Source organism: Achroia grisella, unplaced genomic scaffold, assembly GCF_030625045.1.
Source record: "Achroia grisella isolate CSIRO2021 unplaced genomic scaffold, CSIRO_AGI_Agris_v1 utg2138, whole genome shotgun sequence".
Classification (NCBI taxonomy): Eukaryota; Metazoa; Arthropoda; class Insecta; order Lepidoptera; family Pyralidae; genus Achroia; species Achroia grisella.
In genome coordinates, this window is record NW_026712712.1 from 144405 (window position 1) to 163187 (window position 18783).

General features: G+C 31.9%; 2 protein-coding genes and 1 pseudogene across 2 annotated transcripts; 1 reads left to right on the forward strand and 2 right to left on the reverse strand.

The window, feature by feature from the left end:
* Positions 1-2212: 2212 nt before the first annotated feature.
* LOC131842146 (uncharacterized) lies at positions 2213-5456 on the reverse strand. The gene is made up of 4 exons (XM_059190668.1): positions 3911-5456; positions 3769-3826; positions 3618-3659; positions 2213-3092 (listed from the first exon to the last, which is right to left on the reverse strand). The coding sequence occupies exons 1-4, from the start codon at positions 5210-5212 to the stop codon at positions 2434-2436; spliced, it is 2061 nt and encodes a 686-aa protein (XP_059046651.1). The 5' UTR covers positions 5213-5456; the 3' UTR covers positions 2213-2433.
* Positions 5457-7856: 2400 nt separating this feature from the next.
* LOC131842160 (putative nuclease HARBI1) lies at positions 7857-9462 on the reverse strand (annotated as a pseudogene).
* Positions 9463-9660: 198 nt separating this feature from the next.
* Positions 9661-18297, forward strand: LOC131842157 (uncharacterized). Its single transcript, XM_059190683.1, has 8 exons — positions 9661-9973; positions 10848-10949; positions 11281-11376; positions 12168-12386; positions 13009-15973; positions 16516-16668; positions 17362-17511; positions 17626-18297. The coding sequence occupies exons 1-8, from the start codon at positions 9899-9901 to the stop codon at positions 17811-17813; spliced, it is 3948 nt and encodes a 1315-aa protein (XP_059046666.1). The 5' UTR covers positions 9661-9898; the 3' UTR covers positions 17814-18297.
* The last annotated feature ends 486 nt before the right edge of the window (positions 18298-18783 follow it).

The window sequence follows — 18783 nt, forward strand, 5'->3', positions numbered from 1 at the left end:
AACATCAATTCTCTTTTATATAGTCCTCACAATGAAATAACGGTTGTAGGTTGTAAAAATGGATGACAAGAAACTTTTAAAATTTCTCTATTAATTAATCAAACATAAATGAAGAATATAAATAAAATATAAAATAGCTGCAATTGTATTGGACACGACTGCCTAAGATATGATAGACCTTTACAACACGCTATTTATTCTTATTGTTTTATATTTTGTTATTATAATAATAAATATAACATTCCCTTTTATCAGAGTAGACAAGTGGACTACAAATGTAACGTATACGGCTTCTATAATGTCGTATGAGTTCTAGTCTTTAAAAAAAACAGCGAGATTGTGTTGGTATATATATATATAAATATAAATGAATATGACGTTACGGTCATAACTTCAAGAGATGCAAAAAAATTCGTAAGTTGCTGGCTACTATTCTTGATTCCGTCGTTTCCGTTACGAAATATTTTGTATCACACTGAAATTTAAATGCTTACCAAATAAAAAAGGTTCAATCGAATTACCTGGCTAAAAAACAAATGTCGGGCAATAGAATTCAGAAATATTAGACTTCTTTACTTTACACCATACGTGCGCAAGACACGCGGCGTTTGAACGCATTGTATTCACGTATCTGTTATGTACGTACTCAATACCAATGTGTTCTCTGCAATTATGGCATCATTTCCACATTATAAAGATTCAGTAGAAATATCCAAACTTTAATTCACTCTTCCGTGCATCACGAAGAATTCCTGCTGCTCAGAGCCGTCACCTTATAGTGTAAACGAATTCTTGTGTAGTGCTAAGGAAAATATGAGGTATCTGAACATTAAATGTATGACTTGGGATAGAAGCTTTAATAATACTAAAATATTGGAGGCAATTATTTATTCACATTTACATATCTACAACAAAATAGGCTCTTCAAAAAGAAGGTATAATTACTACAACTTTTATTTTGTGTTAGTATATTTACCCATAACCAATAAAAAAAACGAATATAGTATATCTATACTGACCCTTCTGTTATATGTCGACCAGGACACAGTAATTAAGCAAAAAACTGAATTTTTGATGCGTCCTATTCATGCATTGAAATTAAATATTTATTTTAACCAAATATCAGTAATTAGAATGTGTGAAAATGGAAAGGGATTATTATAGGGAACTAGAGGTGCAATTTGTACTAACAGAGGAGAGGGAGACCACCTTGGGATCTTGAAAAGCAATATTTTATTTATTTAGGCTTTATTGTTAGCAAGCTACTATACGGGCAACTCCACATCCCCCTACAGAAACTCGATTCTGACGAACGGTTTACGGTAGCTTGACTGTGTTTGTTTTATTCTCGTCTTCCACTAATACCCCGCTGTGAATTGAGTTCCTGAGAAAATGGAGGCAGTTTTGTCGCGATCAAGATAAAACACACAGTAGTATATATCGTAGGTACAGTCAGTACACCATACTGGTACAGTATGTTTATTAAAATAAACCGGCTGCTAAAGAGGGGAGAGGAGTGGGTGTTAGTACCCCAATCCTCTCCCATTTATACAGGGCATTAATGCTCCATAAGGTCGATCGCCACGCGGTCTTTTCAGAAGGTTTATGGTAAATATATTAATAGGTAGTTATATTGTATATGTACACATGACTTAAATTAATTCTCATCCTTCATATCATGTTCCACATGTGTCCACAGGTATACTGTTAGATCAGGTCTTCCATAATCTTGACACGCCATTTAGAAAGTACTGTTCTTCGAAACGCAGGCAAACTCTTGATATCGCTGCCAAATATGTGACTCTTCATATCTTTTCTTTCATTTTTAAGGACATATTAGAACAAACAATATAAACAAATAATAAACCACAGGGCCCATTTTAATCTCCACGCCACATAAATTTTATATAAAATAAAACTAATAAATAACAAAAATATTAGCACCTAGTACTGGTTCTACTGCTCTTGTACCCTTATGGAAGTAACATACAAATAATTAATTCTTTTCTAAGTTTCTGTCCTAGAAAACAGCAAAATTATATAATTTATTAATATATAATTATTTAATAAGTTACGAATAAGTCTATGAAAGCACTGTACAAGAGAACACATGCTTTGGAAATGTAAGATTAAGATGTAATTCCTTATATAATATAATATAATTGTTATATAATATAAGTATTTAAAAATCTTAGAGAAAGATGAGAGAAGATAAATTATTAGGACAAATATACACATATAGATCGCATATGAGTACAATAGTGATAATCTGTCAAAATAAAATGTTTTTATAGTGCAATTGGAATTAATAAAACAAATTGTTCATGCCTTAATTTTATTGTAAACACGCCTTTGTGACTTAAAGGATCAGTAAATTATTAACTTTCATTTCAACGAACACAGATAAACCATTATACACCAACAATGATATAATTAATATCTATATTTGTTATTATTATAATAATGTTGCCCCCCTCTGTCACTGTAGTCATAACTGTTGCTAGGATTTCTTCTAGTAAACTGACTGGAAGACGGCATGGGGTCCGACGTTTGCTTCAGTGTCTTGGCGCGGGCTGCTAACTGCGACACCAACTGCGCTGGAGTGAGATGTGAGATGGATATAGGAGCACCGTCAGAAACACTTCCTCTTACGTTGAAAACAGCCTTCGAACTAATTAAATCTTGTTCCACAACTTGAGTGTGCACTGATTCAGAAAAATGCCCTGGATCTGTAGATGTACCTACTTCGTTGAACTGTGTAGATTCTCGAATTTCACAAAGATCACAATGAACTTTAGTAGTTTGAACAGCAGCATCTATCATATTACTTCGTGGTTTCTTTTTAGACCCTACTAATTTGTCCAAACCTATTGTCGCAATGATGCTATTGACGAGCTGCCTATTCTGTTGAGCAGTTGTCGATCCGCTTGCCTTTGTGAAGTGAAACTCGACAGGTGGTATTCTCTTCAATGGTGAACAAAACTTGGGGGGTAGAGATTTAATTTCTGGGGTATCATGCTGCTCTATCAGTAAACGACTTGGTAGACATAGTGTGGATAGCTTGCTCAAAGCATCATTGCAGCGCTTCAATACTGCAACCAAAATTTTATTATAATGAAACATGTTATGGGCAACTTCATTAATCAGGCAGTAATAATATGGACCAATCAATATGAATAAAAAAGTCATTTGAAATCAGAAAATTATGACTTTGTCTGGCTCATATTAATAAAGCCTAAGGAATCATGGTTTATTTGGGCTATGATTTGAGCTTGAATTGATCCTTGGGCTGGTCATAATATACAGTGACCAACCTTCTCAAGTTGCCCTAACAATCATTAATACATAGGAAATAATATTACAAACAAGGAAATCACCAATACATACATTATAAAATTATTTTATGAAGTATCACAATAAATAAAATAATACTTAATATAATAATGATTAAATCTGTCACATCCAGTCCCGTCATAATAAAATTAATTAGGTATATTAAAGCTATGAAAGAGTACAGTTGACAGCATTGCTATTGCAAGCTTCTCTTCCTTGACAAATTAACTCTCCAATAAGGTAAAGGTAAAAAAAAGCTGTTCTAAAACATTTAATATACCTACCTTTAACTCTTTCTGTGCAGTCCATAGTAGAGGATGCTACACCTGCAATAATTAATAAAATATTTAACAATAACATGTGTATATAAATAATCATGTGATTGAGATGTTTTCACAACAATATTGACTCATTCTTATTCACATGGAAAATTACCTTTATTGGGAGCAAGTTTCAAATAATCCTCTTTAGAAAGTTTTCCTTCTGCAACTAACTGAAACATGACAATAAAACTGTTATATTGTTCTACAAATAAAAAAAAATGTATTAATTAATAAATATAGATTAATATATTTACTTGTGCCAAAGCATCATATGGTGTTACCATACTTTGGTCAGGCGCATCATTTACTACTGACGTAGACACAGGCTGTGATGGTGGTGGGACCATGGCAGGTGACATTTCACTCAGAATTGGGGCAACTGGATTTAGTGGTGGTGCAACAGGATTTACAGACCCTATATTTAATGGAGCTGGAACTGGCTGTGGTTGTACAGCTGGTAGTACTTGTTGTACGCCATAATCATAGCTAGTTCCACTGTAGTCTGCAGGATAAAATGGTGCCTGCTGATACATTTGCATACCACCTGCATAATCATCAGATTGTACAGGTGCAGGATAATGTGGATCTGCCGTGTATTGTGAATTAGCAGTAGGATAATATGTATATGGCTCTGGAGTATATAAAGGACTTTCCCTCCTAATGGGTGATCTAGAATATGATCTGTTATATTTATGTCTAACTGGAGATTTTGAGTATCTACGCCTTTGTGGACTACGACTAGATGGACTAATTCTATGAGGACTTCGCTGTGCTGGACTATAGCGCCTAAATTTTGAATTATATGAACTATGATGTATGCGTGAGTTCCATCTAGAGCTGTAATGAGGACTGCGACGAGGACTCCTTCGTGAGGCTCTGGGTGGGCTCCTTCGTGGACTTCTCCATGGGCTTCTTCGTTGACTCCTCTGAAGACTTATTCGTGGACTTTGTTGGCGCTTCGGGCTCCAATGTGGGCTATGTCTTCTTGTTTTAGATTCCCAAATAGGTTCTTTCTTTGAAGTAAAGAATCCTTCAACAGCTGAAGTTTTTCGTTTTTCCTCTGTTTTATTTTCATTAAAATAATCATCCAGTTCTGTTCCAGGAGGACGAATGTCATCAGTTCCTTCCAATACTTTGTCCAAATATTCCTTTACCTTGACTTCCTTATCTTTCCTAATAGCCTCACTAGTTTTGCTGGGATCTCGGCGGCTACCTGGTTTAATAAATTCATCCAGCCGACTATCCCGTTGGAATGGCTTTATCTTCTTGGGTAATGATTGATTATCTTTTCTTTTACTTCTATCATTATACTTCGAGTTGGATCCTTTATTTTTCCTGTCCCGATCGTCGTCACCTATTAACTCTCGAAGGTCCTTAACATTCTGCAACTCCGTCTCAGTAATACGAGAGCTACGTTTTTTATTATCGTCATCGCACCAACTGTCTACTACGCTCAAACTCTCTATAAAATCCTCTTTACTAAAGTCATCAAAAAAGTCACTGGGTAAATCCTCCGTATCGCCACCTTCGGAAACTCGGTCCGCGTGCGAATCCATTTGGTTTATTAGAGACAAAAAATACAAACGCTGCACAATATTTCTGATATTTATTCCGACTCACTTTAATAAATAAACATAAATTAGCATGGCTTATTTAAAAACTAAACGCATTTATATATAAATAATATTAATGTTCTTATTACAGAAGGTATTATATTTAATTCAGTTTTGTAGGAGGTATACGATAATTATAAAATGAAATTATGAATTGTGATGTGAATTACTGAAATGATAATATAGTTGACAGCTTGACAGTATAGACAACAGACAGATGCGGTCAAAGAATATACTACTCAAGGATGCGGTGTAACACTGAGCAAGTAATCATTGTGTTAATAATACGTGTAAGGTTACACACCCATACAAAATTGAGATTTCGCTGGTATACCTCTCGCATGTTTATTTTCTAAATGGAGAAATATATAGCACCCAAGCAGTGGAGAATCTCAACGGTCTAATAACACGCTCTGAGTTGGCGCGGATGCGCTGTTCCCAATAATAGTATTGAAACCATCTACACCCACTTCAGTAAATATATCAGTAGGTCTACCACGAAAGTTACTGCCGATTATCGCGTAACGAAACGAAAGACGACCGAAATACTAGTTTAAAGGAACCATGAAGTTTCTTCGGAATAAGATATTTCGGACGGGTACCATAGACTATGATCGTGAACGAATGAAAGATGAGAAGTCTTTTATTATACACTCTTAAATTAGGAAAAAAATAAAGTGGTATACTCCGGATAAAATAAAATGTACAGTCGTTTATATTTAAATGTATTGAAATTATAAACTTCTAAAATTAGTAGTATTTTATGTCATAAGAAAACGTCAAACCTCTATTTACATTTGAATTTTTGTTTTTATTTTTTTATATATAAACTTAAGAATTATCATCACAAGTGTTTTTAAATGATTTTTTATTGCTAAATTTGTTCGTTAAACATCAATGAAAATGAACATCTATTTAGAAAGGCCACTGTAGAAATGCAGAAGGGCGAACAAGATCCACCCAATTATGGGTTCGTCTTACAGACGAACTCAATGCATTGGGTGGATGCACTAAAACTGTAAAGCAGTGGCAGAATAAGCACTTTTCTTGATATTTTAGTACGTGATATGCATTTAAAATGTTAAATAATTTTGTTATTAAATAAAATTTTCCAATACTGATACTTTATAAATTTTAGGTATGGGCTGACAAAAAATATCTAACTAAAAAAGCTGCTACTGCTGCTATGCCACAGCCACTGGGGTAGGGCCATCATCTGCTGAGCCTTTAAACCCAATACAGTGCAGAATATTGGGTATTATGGGAGAGGGCTTTGGAGAACCTCAGTCGGATGCACATGTTCCTGCATTTCCAGAGGTATGTTGTAAAACCATTACTAAAATAGTGCTAACTGTTATCTCTAGACATATATAACATAATGGATGTCATCAAAATACATGGTGACTTCCATAGTATTCCTCATGCATTACCATTCCTTTTATTTCTGTATATAAGGTACCTAAATAGCCTTTTCCCACCTTTCAAACTGAAATACAGCTATGCAAGAACAGCTGCTTCATAGCAGAAATATGAGTTGAGACAGAGTTGGTACCTTTATATATATACACAGTTTTTCAATGTTAACTAAGAAGTAAAAGATAAGACAGTACTAATAAATCTTACTTATACCTTATTATTGATTAAAAAATTTATATCATAATAAATTATTGTTATATGAAAATATTTCTGTAAATATTAAGATTATTAGTAATGGGGGCTTATAGTCCTAATCACTAGTATATTCCTAGACATCAAGTCTGGTATTAGTACCAATCATGCATACCGAAAACAATAATGATAATAATTATTTTAAAAAAACTTTTTAGAACTTACGGCTACTACACGTCCAGAGCGACGACGCCGTCGAGCAGACGCCATTGGAAGTGTACGCAGGCGTTTGTTCGAAATATCGGGTGGTAGAGTCAGGGCTGATTCACCAATCACTCCAGGAATTAAATGTATTAATAAGGGATCGATTGGATGGTCTACAAATAGAATTAAGACGACTGAATAGATGAAAATAATGAGTATAAAAATGTTACTTAGCTTTATATAAGTATTAACAAAGACACAAAGTACTAAACTATAGTTTTTTACTGGTCATTAATTTAATGCGCCTTGAACTACACTACTTAGTTTGCATATACTTATACAACATTTTTCTGAATGAATGTTTAATCATTTATAATTAGTGTTATTTTAAAAAATGTTTAATATACAATTTTGATTTACTTTTATCTATATATATATATACCTACATATATGTGATTATAAAATAAAAATATTTTATTGTAAAAAGTTTTTAATTTTGTAAATAAGTAATGCCGTAACTTCTAATAGAATAGAATAGAAAATCATTTATTCAAATAAACTTATTATATTGCTGTCATCTATGAATTCATCTATCCTATAATAGGCTTTTTTACATAACATTTGTTTAATATCAATTTTAACAGCATTTAGGTAAAATTAGTATATTTTTATTGCATAAGTTTCTACTTGTACAGTCTTTAAGTTTCTTGAAACTATCTAAGTTTTTCCTTGTATACATAATATTTCATAAATGTACTGTGAGGCAACGGTGAATATTTGATTCTTTAAAGCCTTGATATAATGACTATCTCGAACCCATACCATAAATAGAACGTATGGCTCTCTTCTAATCTTTATATACCTGAAAGAAAAGAAAACATACTTAACTGTGAGACTTGGAATTTGATAAATGCACTTGATAGCTTATAGACTATTCAATATAATATCAGCTAATAATATTTAACATAAAAAATACTGAAATACAATCTATAATCATCTTTTATGACATCCTAATAATGAAAAGGAATGACAAAACATTGTATTCTTGTTTGTTCACCAATTTTATATGTAGTACAACTACAAAGTTAACAATTACGATTTATTTACCCAGCAAATAAGTTGTTTCTCCTTGAAGACTCTCCAAATGATCTTTGATCTCGTTATGCTCCCAAATGAATGCATCATGAGTGGCACCACCATAAGAGGTGTCAATATTCATAATTTTTAAATTACTGTCAGCAATCTAAAAAATAGGACAAACATTATAAAGATATTTGCAGATAGTGACAAATATGAATAACTTGAGAATTATTTATACACTATGCAAATTTTACATAAAATACTGTACTTACAACTTGAACATTTAAAGAGTGGTAATGTTTTCTATTGAAAAATCTCTCTTCATTGACTGTTGGCCGAATTATAGCTACATGGGTGCTGTCGATACATCCTATAACACCAGGGATACCATACTGTGTAGCAAAACTGAAAAAGAAATATAAACTACTGATTATTTAAACATCAATTAACTTATGCTGATTCCTGAAATTAACAACAATATCATTTATAAATTTACAGCTACAAATAGTTGACTGAACTAAATTAATAGTATATGTATTATAAATCGACAAAGAGCATAAAATTCTATAAAGTTAAATCTTAATCATATTTAATATACATAAACTTACTTTCTCTTCAATATGTTCCTGTCTTCCCTGGACTGAGGAAATCTTATATATTTCCTTAGTATATAGGGTGTATTTAGGGCATCTGTTACATCCCTGATGCAGTTTGAGACAGACTGCTGAGCCATAGTGGTGTCTAAATTTTGTCCGACTGCACCCTGGTAGCTACCACTGGCATAAAAATTTAATGCAGTGAGAATCTGAAAAAAAAATAGATATGGGAATACTAAATAATAGGTAAATACTAAATTTTTTCATCTACAAAATGTACATAAGATCTTACTTTGGTTATTGGATCGATTGCTCAACTATTTTTAGGCAGGGGTAATAATCGTACCACATACTGACAAACTCGAAGTCGGGAATGGATCTTTGGAGGTACCTAGTACGCATTTTTCTTTTAAACCTGCGTCTTTCAATTTCTTCTTCATTGAGGGCTTCTAAAATTCCAGCCAATCTTGGCATAATGAAACTAAATCAAAATAAAGTAATGCTAAGTTGTAGGTTATATTGAACACAATAATATTTAAAAACACTAATTAGTTTAACTTTTATCACATTATTCACTGTAACACATTAACTGAATTATTAATTAATCACTGTTTTATATATTACAGCACTTATATACGTAAAATCCATACTTACGAAAGTAAAAAGTTAACTATTTAGGTTTCGTCTACTTCGCACTTTAAATCACGATAAACGTGCTGTCAAAACGTCATAATAACGTACGAACGGATACTTCGTGGTACGATTTGGGACGATCGAAACGATATTCTCCGTTTTCGGGCACGATTTCGGAATGAACGTTTTTCATGGTACGAATCACACGAAATATCGATCCGAAATTTCGGAATTGCACTTCGTGGTAGACCTACAGACCCACTGGCACCGCAACTCAATGTAGATTTTTTTTTAATTCACGTTTTTGTCCATTCAAGATAATGGCTGTATAAGCTAAATACTTTTGCCTTTCCCTGAGATGGGAAAAATAATAACCGTACAAAAAAATTACGTTCTTCTGTTTTAGTTGTTTGTTTATTTCAAACATTAAAGGAAATTCGAATGATATCAAACCAATTGATGAAGAATTTTATTTAAAAGTTATGGATTATAAGTAATTTTTTTAATAATGGAGTGTACTCAAAGGTTGGAATTTACTCAAGAATTGTGTGAGTCTCGGTCTGAAAAGTCGAGCCCGGAACAAGTTCGTAAACATATTTTTATATTTTTTAAATATATTCTGTTTAATATTTAATATTTTTTATTAAAAAAAATATTTATTAATAACTTATTAACTGTGAAACAGCTTTTAAATGTATTTTGTATTGTTTAAACGATTTCAAGTTGAATGTTTACCTAGGTTATCCAAAAACAGTCGTTTGTCAAATATAGCGAAAGTTATAAATAAGTTTTATATGATAATACTTCAAACTATATTTATATATAACATTTTAATTTTGTTTATAATAGTTAATTTAATTTTGAACATAATTAACAAGACAATAATTCTACCCTCCATTCATGTAGCATTGGTTGCGCATTAAAAAAGCTTCCATTACGATGTATGACGAAAGTGTATGTTTTTTATTGAATAGATAAATTTCGAAATGACTTCTAGGTGAAATAAAAAAATCCCACTAAGTAAATAAAAGAGGGATATTGATTTTTACCTGTAAATCATTTATGTCAAAATCACTCATGGTTATTACACTCATTCAAATTTAGTATAGCATGATATAGTTTCTTTGATCGATGTATTTAGAAACTGGTGTGCTTGCTTACGCTAATGGTGAATGTATCATATAATTGTATATGTATAGGCTAATGGTGTACGCTGGTGGGGTAGAGGGAAAATCATCTAAGATTTCAGTGCAGAGAATTAACTGTGATAACCATCATAGTAGTATATAGTATAGCATCATATAGTATGATACCCATTTATACCCTGTCATAGTCTCCCTGGAAACCACAGATAGCTCCCTCCCCATTACTAATGGCCCTACTCAATATTACTAATAATTCACTTCCATCTTAAGAGTTTCAATTTTTATTTAGTAATCAATGAAAAACTTTTTCAGATTGGATTTGTTGGAATATGTGGAACAAAATATCCTGTGAAATTTGGGCCAAACAAAATTGGCAGAGACCCACAGACATGTAACATTGTTTTGCAACTGAATGTAAGTTACATTGGAAGTCATAACAATCATAATTCTGAGCAGTTTGCTCGATTTTGTTATACATAAACCGGTTTATGAAATATTATATTCCAAATAATTGTAGATCATATACAATTACATATGTTTAAAATATATGAAGCAGACTTTTAATATCATAGTATCAGAGCTAAAATCATATTCCATTTTTGTTAAAGTATAATAAATTTTGGTATAAAATTTAAACTACTGTGTAATTATGCATTTCATCATTTGCAGAGGAGTTAACTTATACACCAATATTTATGGATTTTCATAATTATAGTTGTAAAAATGATTTATCTTTTAATTTCAGTCCATATCACGACAACATGCTGTGATCAATGTTCTAAACAAAACTGAATTCATGTTAATGGATTTGGATTCTGCAAACAAAACTAAATTGATGGATGTAAGTGTATGTAATATTTACATGTAATGAATAACTATAAAGGTCTAAAAGTATGCTACTATAACACCTATTATTGAGGGTAAGAGGATTGTCAGTAATGTGGACTCTTTGCTAGCAATGTACCCTGTCAGGTTGACCATGGTTACCCCTGGAAATGTGATAAATTGCTGGTGAATTTATCACAATAGGCTAACTGACACCTGAACTGAATCTCCATCTTATCATTCTCCACTGGTGCCACACCAGTGTAAACCACAGGCGGGTGAACCATACCATTAATGTCCATTAAAAACACCTATTACAATATTTTCATTCTTCAGCAATTCCTATCTACCATATTTTGTTAGTACCTTTATACAAATAAAGGAACTATTATCTTGCATACTAGTCTTCCCAATATTGTAAGACATTACTAGTATAGAAAGTACTTAAAAAGTAATTTTATAAAATTTATATATACTTAAAACTAGTAATGTTTACATTTTTATTAATAATAATAATAATATCTTAAGACCATTCATACAGCACTATTTAGTCCCAGTCTAAGCAGAGCTTATGTTATGGGTACTAGACAACTGTTATCAATACATAGATACATTTTTTGTAAATACAGACATACATATTATTTATAGAAAACGCCCAGTCCAATACAATCATAAACATGATTTAAAATGTTTACACTCTGCAATGAATCCAACACTGCGGCCATCAGTAAGGCTTTGCACTGAACCATTTTGATTGATTAAGACAGCAAATATAATTTCCAATAAGTATATTTATTTTTGTTACAGAAAATTCTACAGCCATACATTCCTCATGCACTCAGGAATGGCGACATGGTACAGTTTGGTGATGTGTTTGGAGTATTCAGACTATTAGAAGAGGACACTGACTTACCCATGACTCAAGCTTTGGATATACCTGAAACACCCATAACTTCTCGTCACATAACCAGAATCAATAATGTACCAATCACAACTATACCCGAATCTCCAGATGTTAGTGATAAGGTGAGTTTGTAAATATTTTATAATATTTAATTGTTGTTCCTGGATCGTAATCCTCTTATGTCAGTTAGAAAAATAATACACCCTATTTAATTAATTGGATACTAAATTAAAATTAAAAAGTATTTTTGAACAATTTTCAAATCATATTGGAATACCATCTATATGAAATATTTATCTTATCTTTTTCTTAAATGTTAATAATTTTTTACAAGAATAATCTCATGACAATATGATTTTTTATGTACCAGGCTTCTTTTTAATTATTATGTGTCATATTAATATTAGTTTGAGTATTGAAATACTTTTAAATAAATTGATTAAATTTTTGTATCCATGGTATGTATTGATAAGTATTTTTATATACATTAGAAACATATAACTTATTAGAAAACATAATGTTTATTTTGGAATTTCGCTGTTTTAATTGGTTACGGCAGAAATTAGTGCATTGCCATTTTTAGGGAGAAACTTTAAGCTGAGCCATCAACCATTTTGTGTCACTTCATCGGCATTCACATAATTTTAGTTTGTTCTTTATTTTGATTAGATTAATTTATTTCACTATTATGTATGTGCTGAAGATGCAAGTAATTTATTTATCTATCTATATATATTTTTTCAGGACGACTCATTCATTGCTCCATCTCAGCCAAAAGGAAATAGACCATTTAGAAATTCCAATACAAATTATATAAAACAGTCTGCAACGACAATATCTATACAGCCTATAGGATCCAATCAAATTGATAATATTTATTGGAAATCATCAAAGAAATCTACCTCAATTGGTTCACATTTCGATAATTCTCATCAAAGTCTTAATGATTCTACCTTATCGCTTAAGTCTACTAATAATCAGACAAAAGATATGACTTTACATGAAATGGAAACACAACCACTAGATATTAAACATAATGAAAATGCAGATTCTATTTACACAGCAAATACACAAATACCAATTGCTAATTGTTCACCATCTATACACAGTATGTCTACACAATTGCCTGTAGGTGCAGATAATCTGCCAGAAGTATGCAAAATCAGTAATCAACATGAAATGCAATTTAATTTATTTCCAAAAAATACCAATGATAATATTTTTAATGCTGAAACACAACAGTGTGTTCCTGACAATGAACAAATATTTCCCATAAAGTTAAACCTAAAGTCTAAAAAAATATCTACAGCAGAGAACTGTAACAGTCGTAATATACATGACGCCGATACACAGTATAATAAAGCGGAAAAAGAAACTATTGCAGTAGTACCAAAATATAGAGATAGAGATGTATTAGACAAAGAATTCAAAGATTCTTCAAAAACTCTTTCAGAAGAAGAAATTATATTTGAAGAAATGAATGAAGATATGTTTCAAGATAATTTTGAATCTCAATCTTTATTACCTGAATCTCCTAATAAGGACAGTAAAAAAGTTACTGTAATGTCAGACTTTAAAGAAAATGATCCAGAAGTGTCAATACCACTTCAGAAAATTAACATTCATCGTAAGTCAGATAGTTCTACAGATTGTGAAGATATAGAAATAATACCAACACAGCAGCTACCTGAACAACCTCTAGATGAAGATATTACTGACTGTGAAGATGAATTAAATGAAAGTAAAACAAAACATAATTCTAAAGTAAACTTTGAAGATTTATTGACTCAAATAATTGATGAAAATGATGACCAGAACATTGAAACTATGAATACACAATTAGTCGAAGACATTGAATCTAATACTTTATGTGTTAAAAAGAATCCTCTGAATGTTCAAAACATAAGCAGAAGGCAAAATGATGAAATTGAATTTGAAGATTTACCTACACAGATATTGAATCATGATATTCCACAAAATAAGGTTGTCAAATTAGAGATTTCAAATGAGATCAGTCCATTTAAAATTCCCTTACAATCCCCTATTAAAATAAAAAGAAAAGATATTTCTGTAGTAAGCCCACTAAAGGAACCTGTTTCAGATAATATTGAAACTAATGGTATCAATATAAATGATAACAATGACAATAATTATTATGCAGCTACACAAGAAATATTGGATGACTTATGTACTGAAGCACAACATTCTCCAGAAATTATTAAACAGAAATCAGATAAAACATTAAATAACAATGATATACATACTAAAGCTACTACAAATGATATTGATATTGTACCATGTTCTGTTGAAGAATATGAAACACATGATAGATTACCTGGTCTAGATACTTTATCTCCAAGAAAGGGAAATGTAACATTTAATAGGTCTTTCACAATAAATGATGATGTTATCATTTCCCCATCAAATCTGTCAAGTCAACAAATAAGAGAAGTGATTGGTGTAGAGGTTGTAAAACCGACAAAAATGCCTAGTGATTCTTCGGATGTAGATGTCACACCAAAGAAAAAACCGTTTAGATTTCTAGATATTGATTTACCTGATAGCCAAGAAATAAAAACCAGTGTTACATTAAAGGGAAAAGATGCATTTAGTGAATCATCAAGTGACTCTGAAACAGAAATAGATTCAGAAGAACAACATACTCCAATTTTACTTCGTAGAAACGAGCGATCTAAAACATACTCAAAGCAAAAAGTGAAACAAAATCTGTCAAATAAATTGAATATTGATGATTTACCATCTAGAGTTATGTCACGAATTAGGAAACCTTCCTCAAAAATTCAAAATGCTGACCCCGAGCTTAAAAATATACTGAAACCTAAGTTTTTAACAGAACAGGATGATAATATAAGTGAAGATATTATAAATGAAAATATATCAAGACTTAAAAAAGATAACGAAAAAATCAAAAACAATAAAAAACAATCCGAAATTAATTTGAAATTGAAAAGTAATGCCGGTAATGTTTACAACGTGAAAGATAATATGCATAGCAATAAAAAACGTAAAGATAGTGAAAAAAAAGAGTCCAAAAAACATTGTAATCAGAAAAATAAAGATGACTTGCAAAAAAATATAAACATCACAAGTGTTTCAAAAATAAAAGGCAATGCAGAAAAAATAGTAAATGATTTACAAATTGATTCCAACATTGAGAAGAGGAAAAGAAGCACACGCAGTTCAAGAAAGAAGGAGGAAAAACCTGAAAATAAAATCTACGTAAAGGTTAAAGAAAAAAAGATGGAAATGGAAAATGATAATTTAAAACAACCATTAGAAAACAAAACGCATGAAACTAGTCAAAAACGAGCACATCAGAACACAGATAAAGTGTTATTGACTAAAGATGAAAAAGAAGTAAGACGAAGTAAGAGGCAGAGATCATATAAAGAAAAAAAAGAGAATGATTCTATTATTAAGGTCAAAATAACAAAACCCCAACCTAAGAATAAACCTGTTCAACATGAAAAAAGCAAGGTATATAGTATATCTTCCGAATCTGATACAGATGTACCTGTCAGATTGAAACGATTTGCAACAGAGGCACCTAGAGCGCCAAGTCCTAAACGAACAAGATCCGCTGGCAATGTATCACTAAGGGCAACACCAGCACGAATGTTGAGGACACAATATGTGTTGTTTACAGCTTTCCCATGTGAAGAAGTGAAAATGAAACTGGAAAATCTAGGTAAGTAACGTATAATGTACTAACTTATTGTATAAATGCGAAAGTTTATGAGTGTGCATGGATGGATGGTTATTTGTTACTCTTACACGCAAGAAACTACTGAACGGATTTTGATGAAGTTTTACAGTAATATAGCTTATATATAGGCAAGATTATAATTTAAAACGATATTATGTAAATCGGGCGAAATCTTATTAATATTATAAACGTGAAAGTTTGTTATTATGGATGGATGTTTGTTACTCTTTCAGGGAAAAACTACTGAACGGATTTTAATGAAACTTTACAGTAATGTAGCTTATACGTCAGAATTACATATAGGCTGTAAATTTACGCGGGTGAAATTGCGGACACAGCTAGTATAATAATAAACGTCAAGTAATTGTCATGCAGACGAAGTTGCGCGGGTCAGCTAGATTGAAAATAAGTGTGTTTACACAAGTTAAAAATGGCAAATATTTGACACTGTTTATATTTTGTCATAGTTACGTAGTGCTTCTTAGTGGATATATATTAAAATTATTGTGTTATTAATTTGGCAGGTGCAATAATAGTAACAGAGGTGGCCGCTTGTAGTGTTCTGTTGACTTTAAACATCAGGCGGACGTTTAAATTGCTGTGTGCGGTTGGTCTCGGCAAGCCCATCGTCGGCGCAGATTGGGTTCAAGCTTGTGCTGACACCAAAATGATTGTCGGTATGTTTTGTTTCTATATTTATCATTACTAGTTGCCTTACTTCAGCAGCTTAGCCCACAAACTTACTTAGTAAACTGTGTTTCGGTAAGGTGCGGAAGATTAGGCAGTAGAATCACAGGATAAGTCGCATGGCATCTTCTTTCAATTAGCATGGGTTCCACAAAATGAGAATAGTATTTTGTTAATGTCATGGTTAAGGAGAGAGTGTTATGGTTTATGGTTTTCTTGATTATGTTCATAAAGTTAAGACAGTTTGGATGAGAATGCTAAAAAAAGAGCATGACAACTTAATCGTTTAAAATGACAATGATGGAGTGTCACATGATAATGTGATGTCCGGTGTTCATAGCTGAACCGCTGAGCATAGACAACGGTTACCCCTCATCATAAGGTGGACAATTATTTACCATAAAAAACACCTATACCATCCTTACATGGCGTTTCTTATGTGTTGGCACCTAACACCAATGGTATTGTTTATGCCTTTTGTTTTATAGATGGCATTGTATTTTTTTTTTATATATATAATTATTATAAATTAAATTGAGTTTCTTGCCAGTTCTTCTCAATTAAATCTGTACACTGAACTGAACAGTTGGAAAAAAATTATAATATAAAAAAATGACGTTCACAAGCGTCTAAATGTCCTACATGACTATATGATTTTTTAATTAGAATTTTCGTAATTTTAGATCCGTGGCTGCACTTGATAAAAGATGAAGCAGCAGAAACTAGATTTAAATTCAGTCTAGAAAAGACACTACGAAGCAAGCGTAACTTTTTGAAGGGCTACAACATATCATCTACGCCCAATGTGATGCCAAATGCCTCCGAGATGAAATGTAAGTTCTGAAATGTGCTGTTTTTTCGAGTTATTATTTTTAGACCACTGAGGTGTTTTATACTAGTGAGATGCAGGCGTTACTTCGACGATGTCAAATGTTTGTCTGTTACAGTGATTGTCGAATGCTCAGGCGGCTCTTGGAAGGAAGGAGGTTCGAATTGGATGTGCGTGTCATGTTCTGCAGACAAAAGCCTCTGGCCATCGTTGAGACAAAGAGGTGCATTTATCGTCTCTACAGAGTTCATCCTAGGGGGTGTACTCAGGCAAAAACTGGATGTGACAAATAGCAAGCTTGGCTGAAAATTTTAGAAATAATATTTGATCGACAATTTTAAAATTTAACAGATAAATGTAAACTTGTGTATAACTACTTGTGTATATTATTTACACTATATAAAGTTGTAAATAAAAAATATTTATACACAAACTTGCGTGTAACGCATTATGCGGCTTCAAATAATTTAACTTTAAGAAATACATTATCGAGCTACATTATGAACTTAAAATCACAACTTAAAACCTTGTAACTCTCTCAACTATACGCCGGTGTTAAAGAAAACTTCTAACTAGCCCTTAATAAATTGTAAACGTTTCAAAACGATGTAAACGCTAGTAATCACTTTAGTTCATCATATATAAAGAAACAGCGGTGATATAATGTAATTGTGTTAAAAAATGTGCTTCCGAATGGTAACATTACTATAGTATAGAATTAACACTTGATTTACCAAACAAATTTTTAAAGAGAGCGCTTCACAGTACGTAATTTTTATAATGAAGTGACACAACCATTGCATTTGCTGATGGTGGCAATTTTCAATATAAAATTGATTACTTTGTTGCTTTCGATCGATTGACGATAGCTACAAGTCGCATAAGATCATTAGAATTAATATGCTGGTAGTAATATACCATAACCAAACTAAAATTGAAGTCGCATATCTCGATATATGATGAACTAAACGGCATTAACATTTATCCATACAGATTCTTTGGGAATGCTTGTACATAATTGCATATATAAGTGTAAACATAGTTGTAAAAACTGTGCCTAATATCCAGCGAAACAAAGTACAAATATTAATTTTAGACTAGTATTTAAGATTAGTTAGCAATTGTCTTGAACATCTAGAATGCATTGCATTCTCATTTTTGCATCTATAATGTGTGTAATGCTAGAATATATAATAGTTGACCAGGCCGGACCTAATTTTTTAATTCTTTGTAACTTATAGTTTGTAGCAGTATGAGTTGAAATTCTGTACTAAGA

Coding starts and splice junctions, on each gene's coding strand:
- LOC131842146 (XM_059190668.1), bottom strand. CDS start 5,212: ATGGATTCGCACGCGGACCGAGTTTCCGAAGGTGGCGATACGGAGGAT. Junction 3,660..3,768: donor GAAACTTGCTCCCAATAAAG/GTAATTTTCCAT, acceptor TAATTATTGCAG/GTGTAGCATCCTCTACTATG. Junction 3,093..3,617: donor CTGCACAGAAAGAGTTAAAG/GTAGGTATATTA, acceptor TTTTGGTTGCAG/TATTGAAGCGCTGCAATGAT.
- LOC131842157 (XM_059190683.1), top strand. CDS start 9,899: ATGGAGTGTACTCAAAGGTTGGAATTTACTCAAGAATTGTGTGAGTCT. Junction 12,387..13,008: donor CTCCAGATGTTAGTGATAAG/GTGAGTTTGTAA, acceptor ATATTTTTTCAG/GACGACTCATTCATTGCTCC. Junction 15,974..16,515: donor AATGAAACTGGAAAATCTAG/GTAAGTAACGTA, acceptor TTAATTTGGCAG/GTGCAATAATAGTAACAGAG.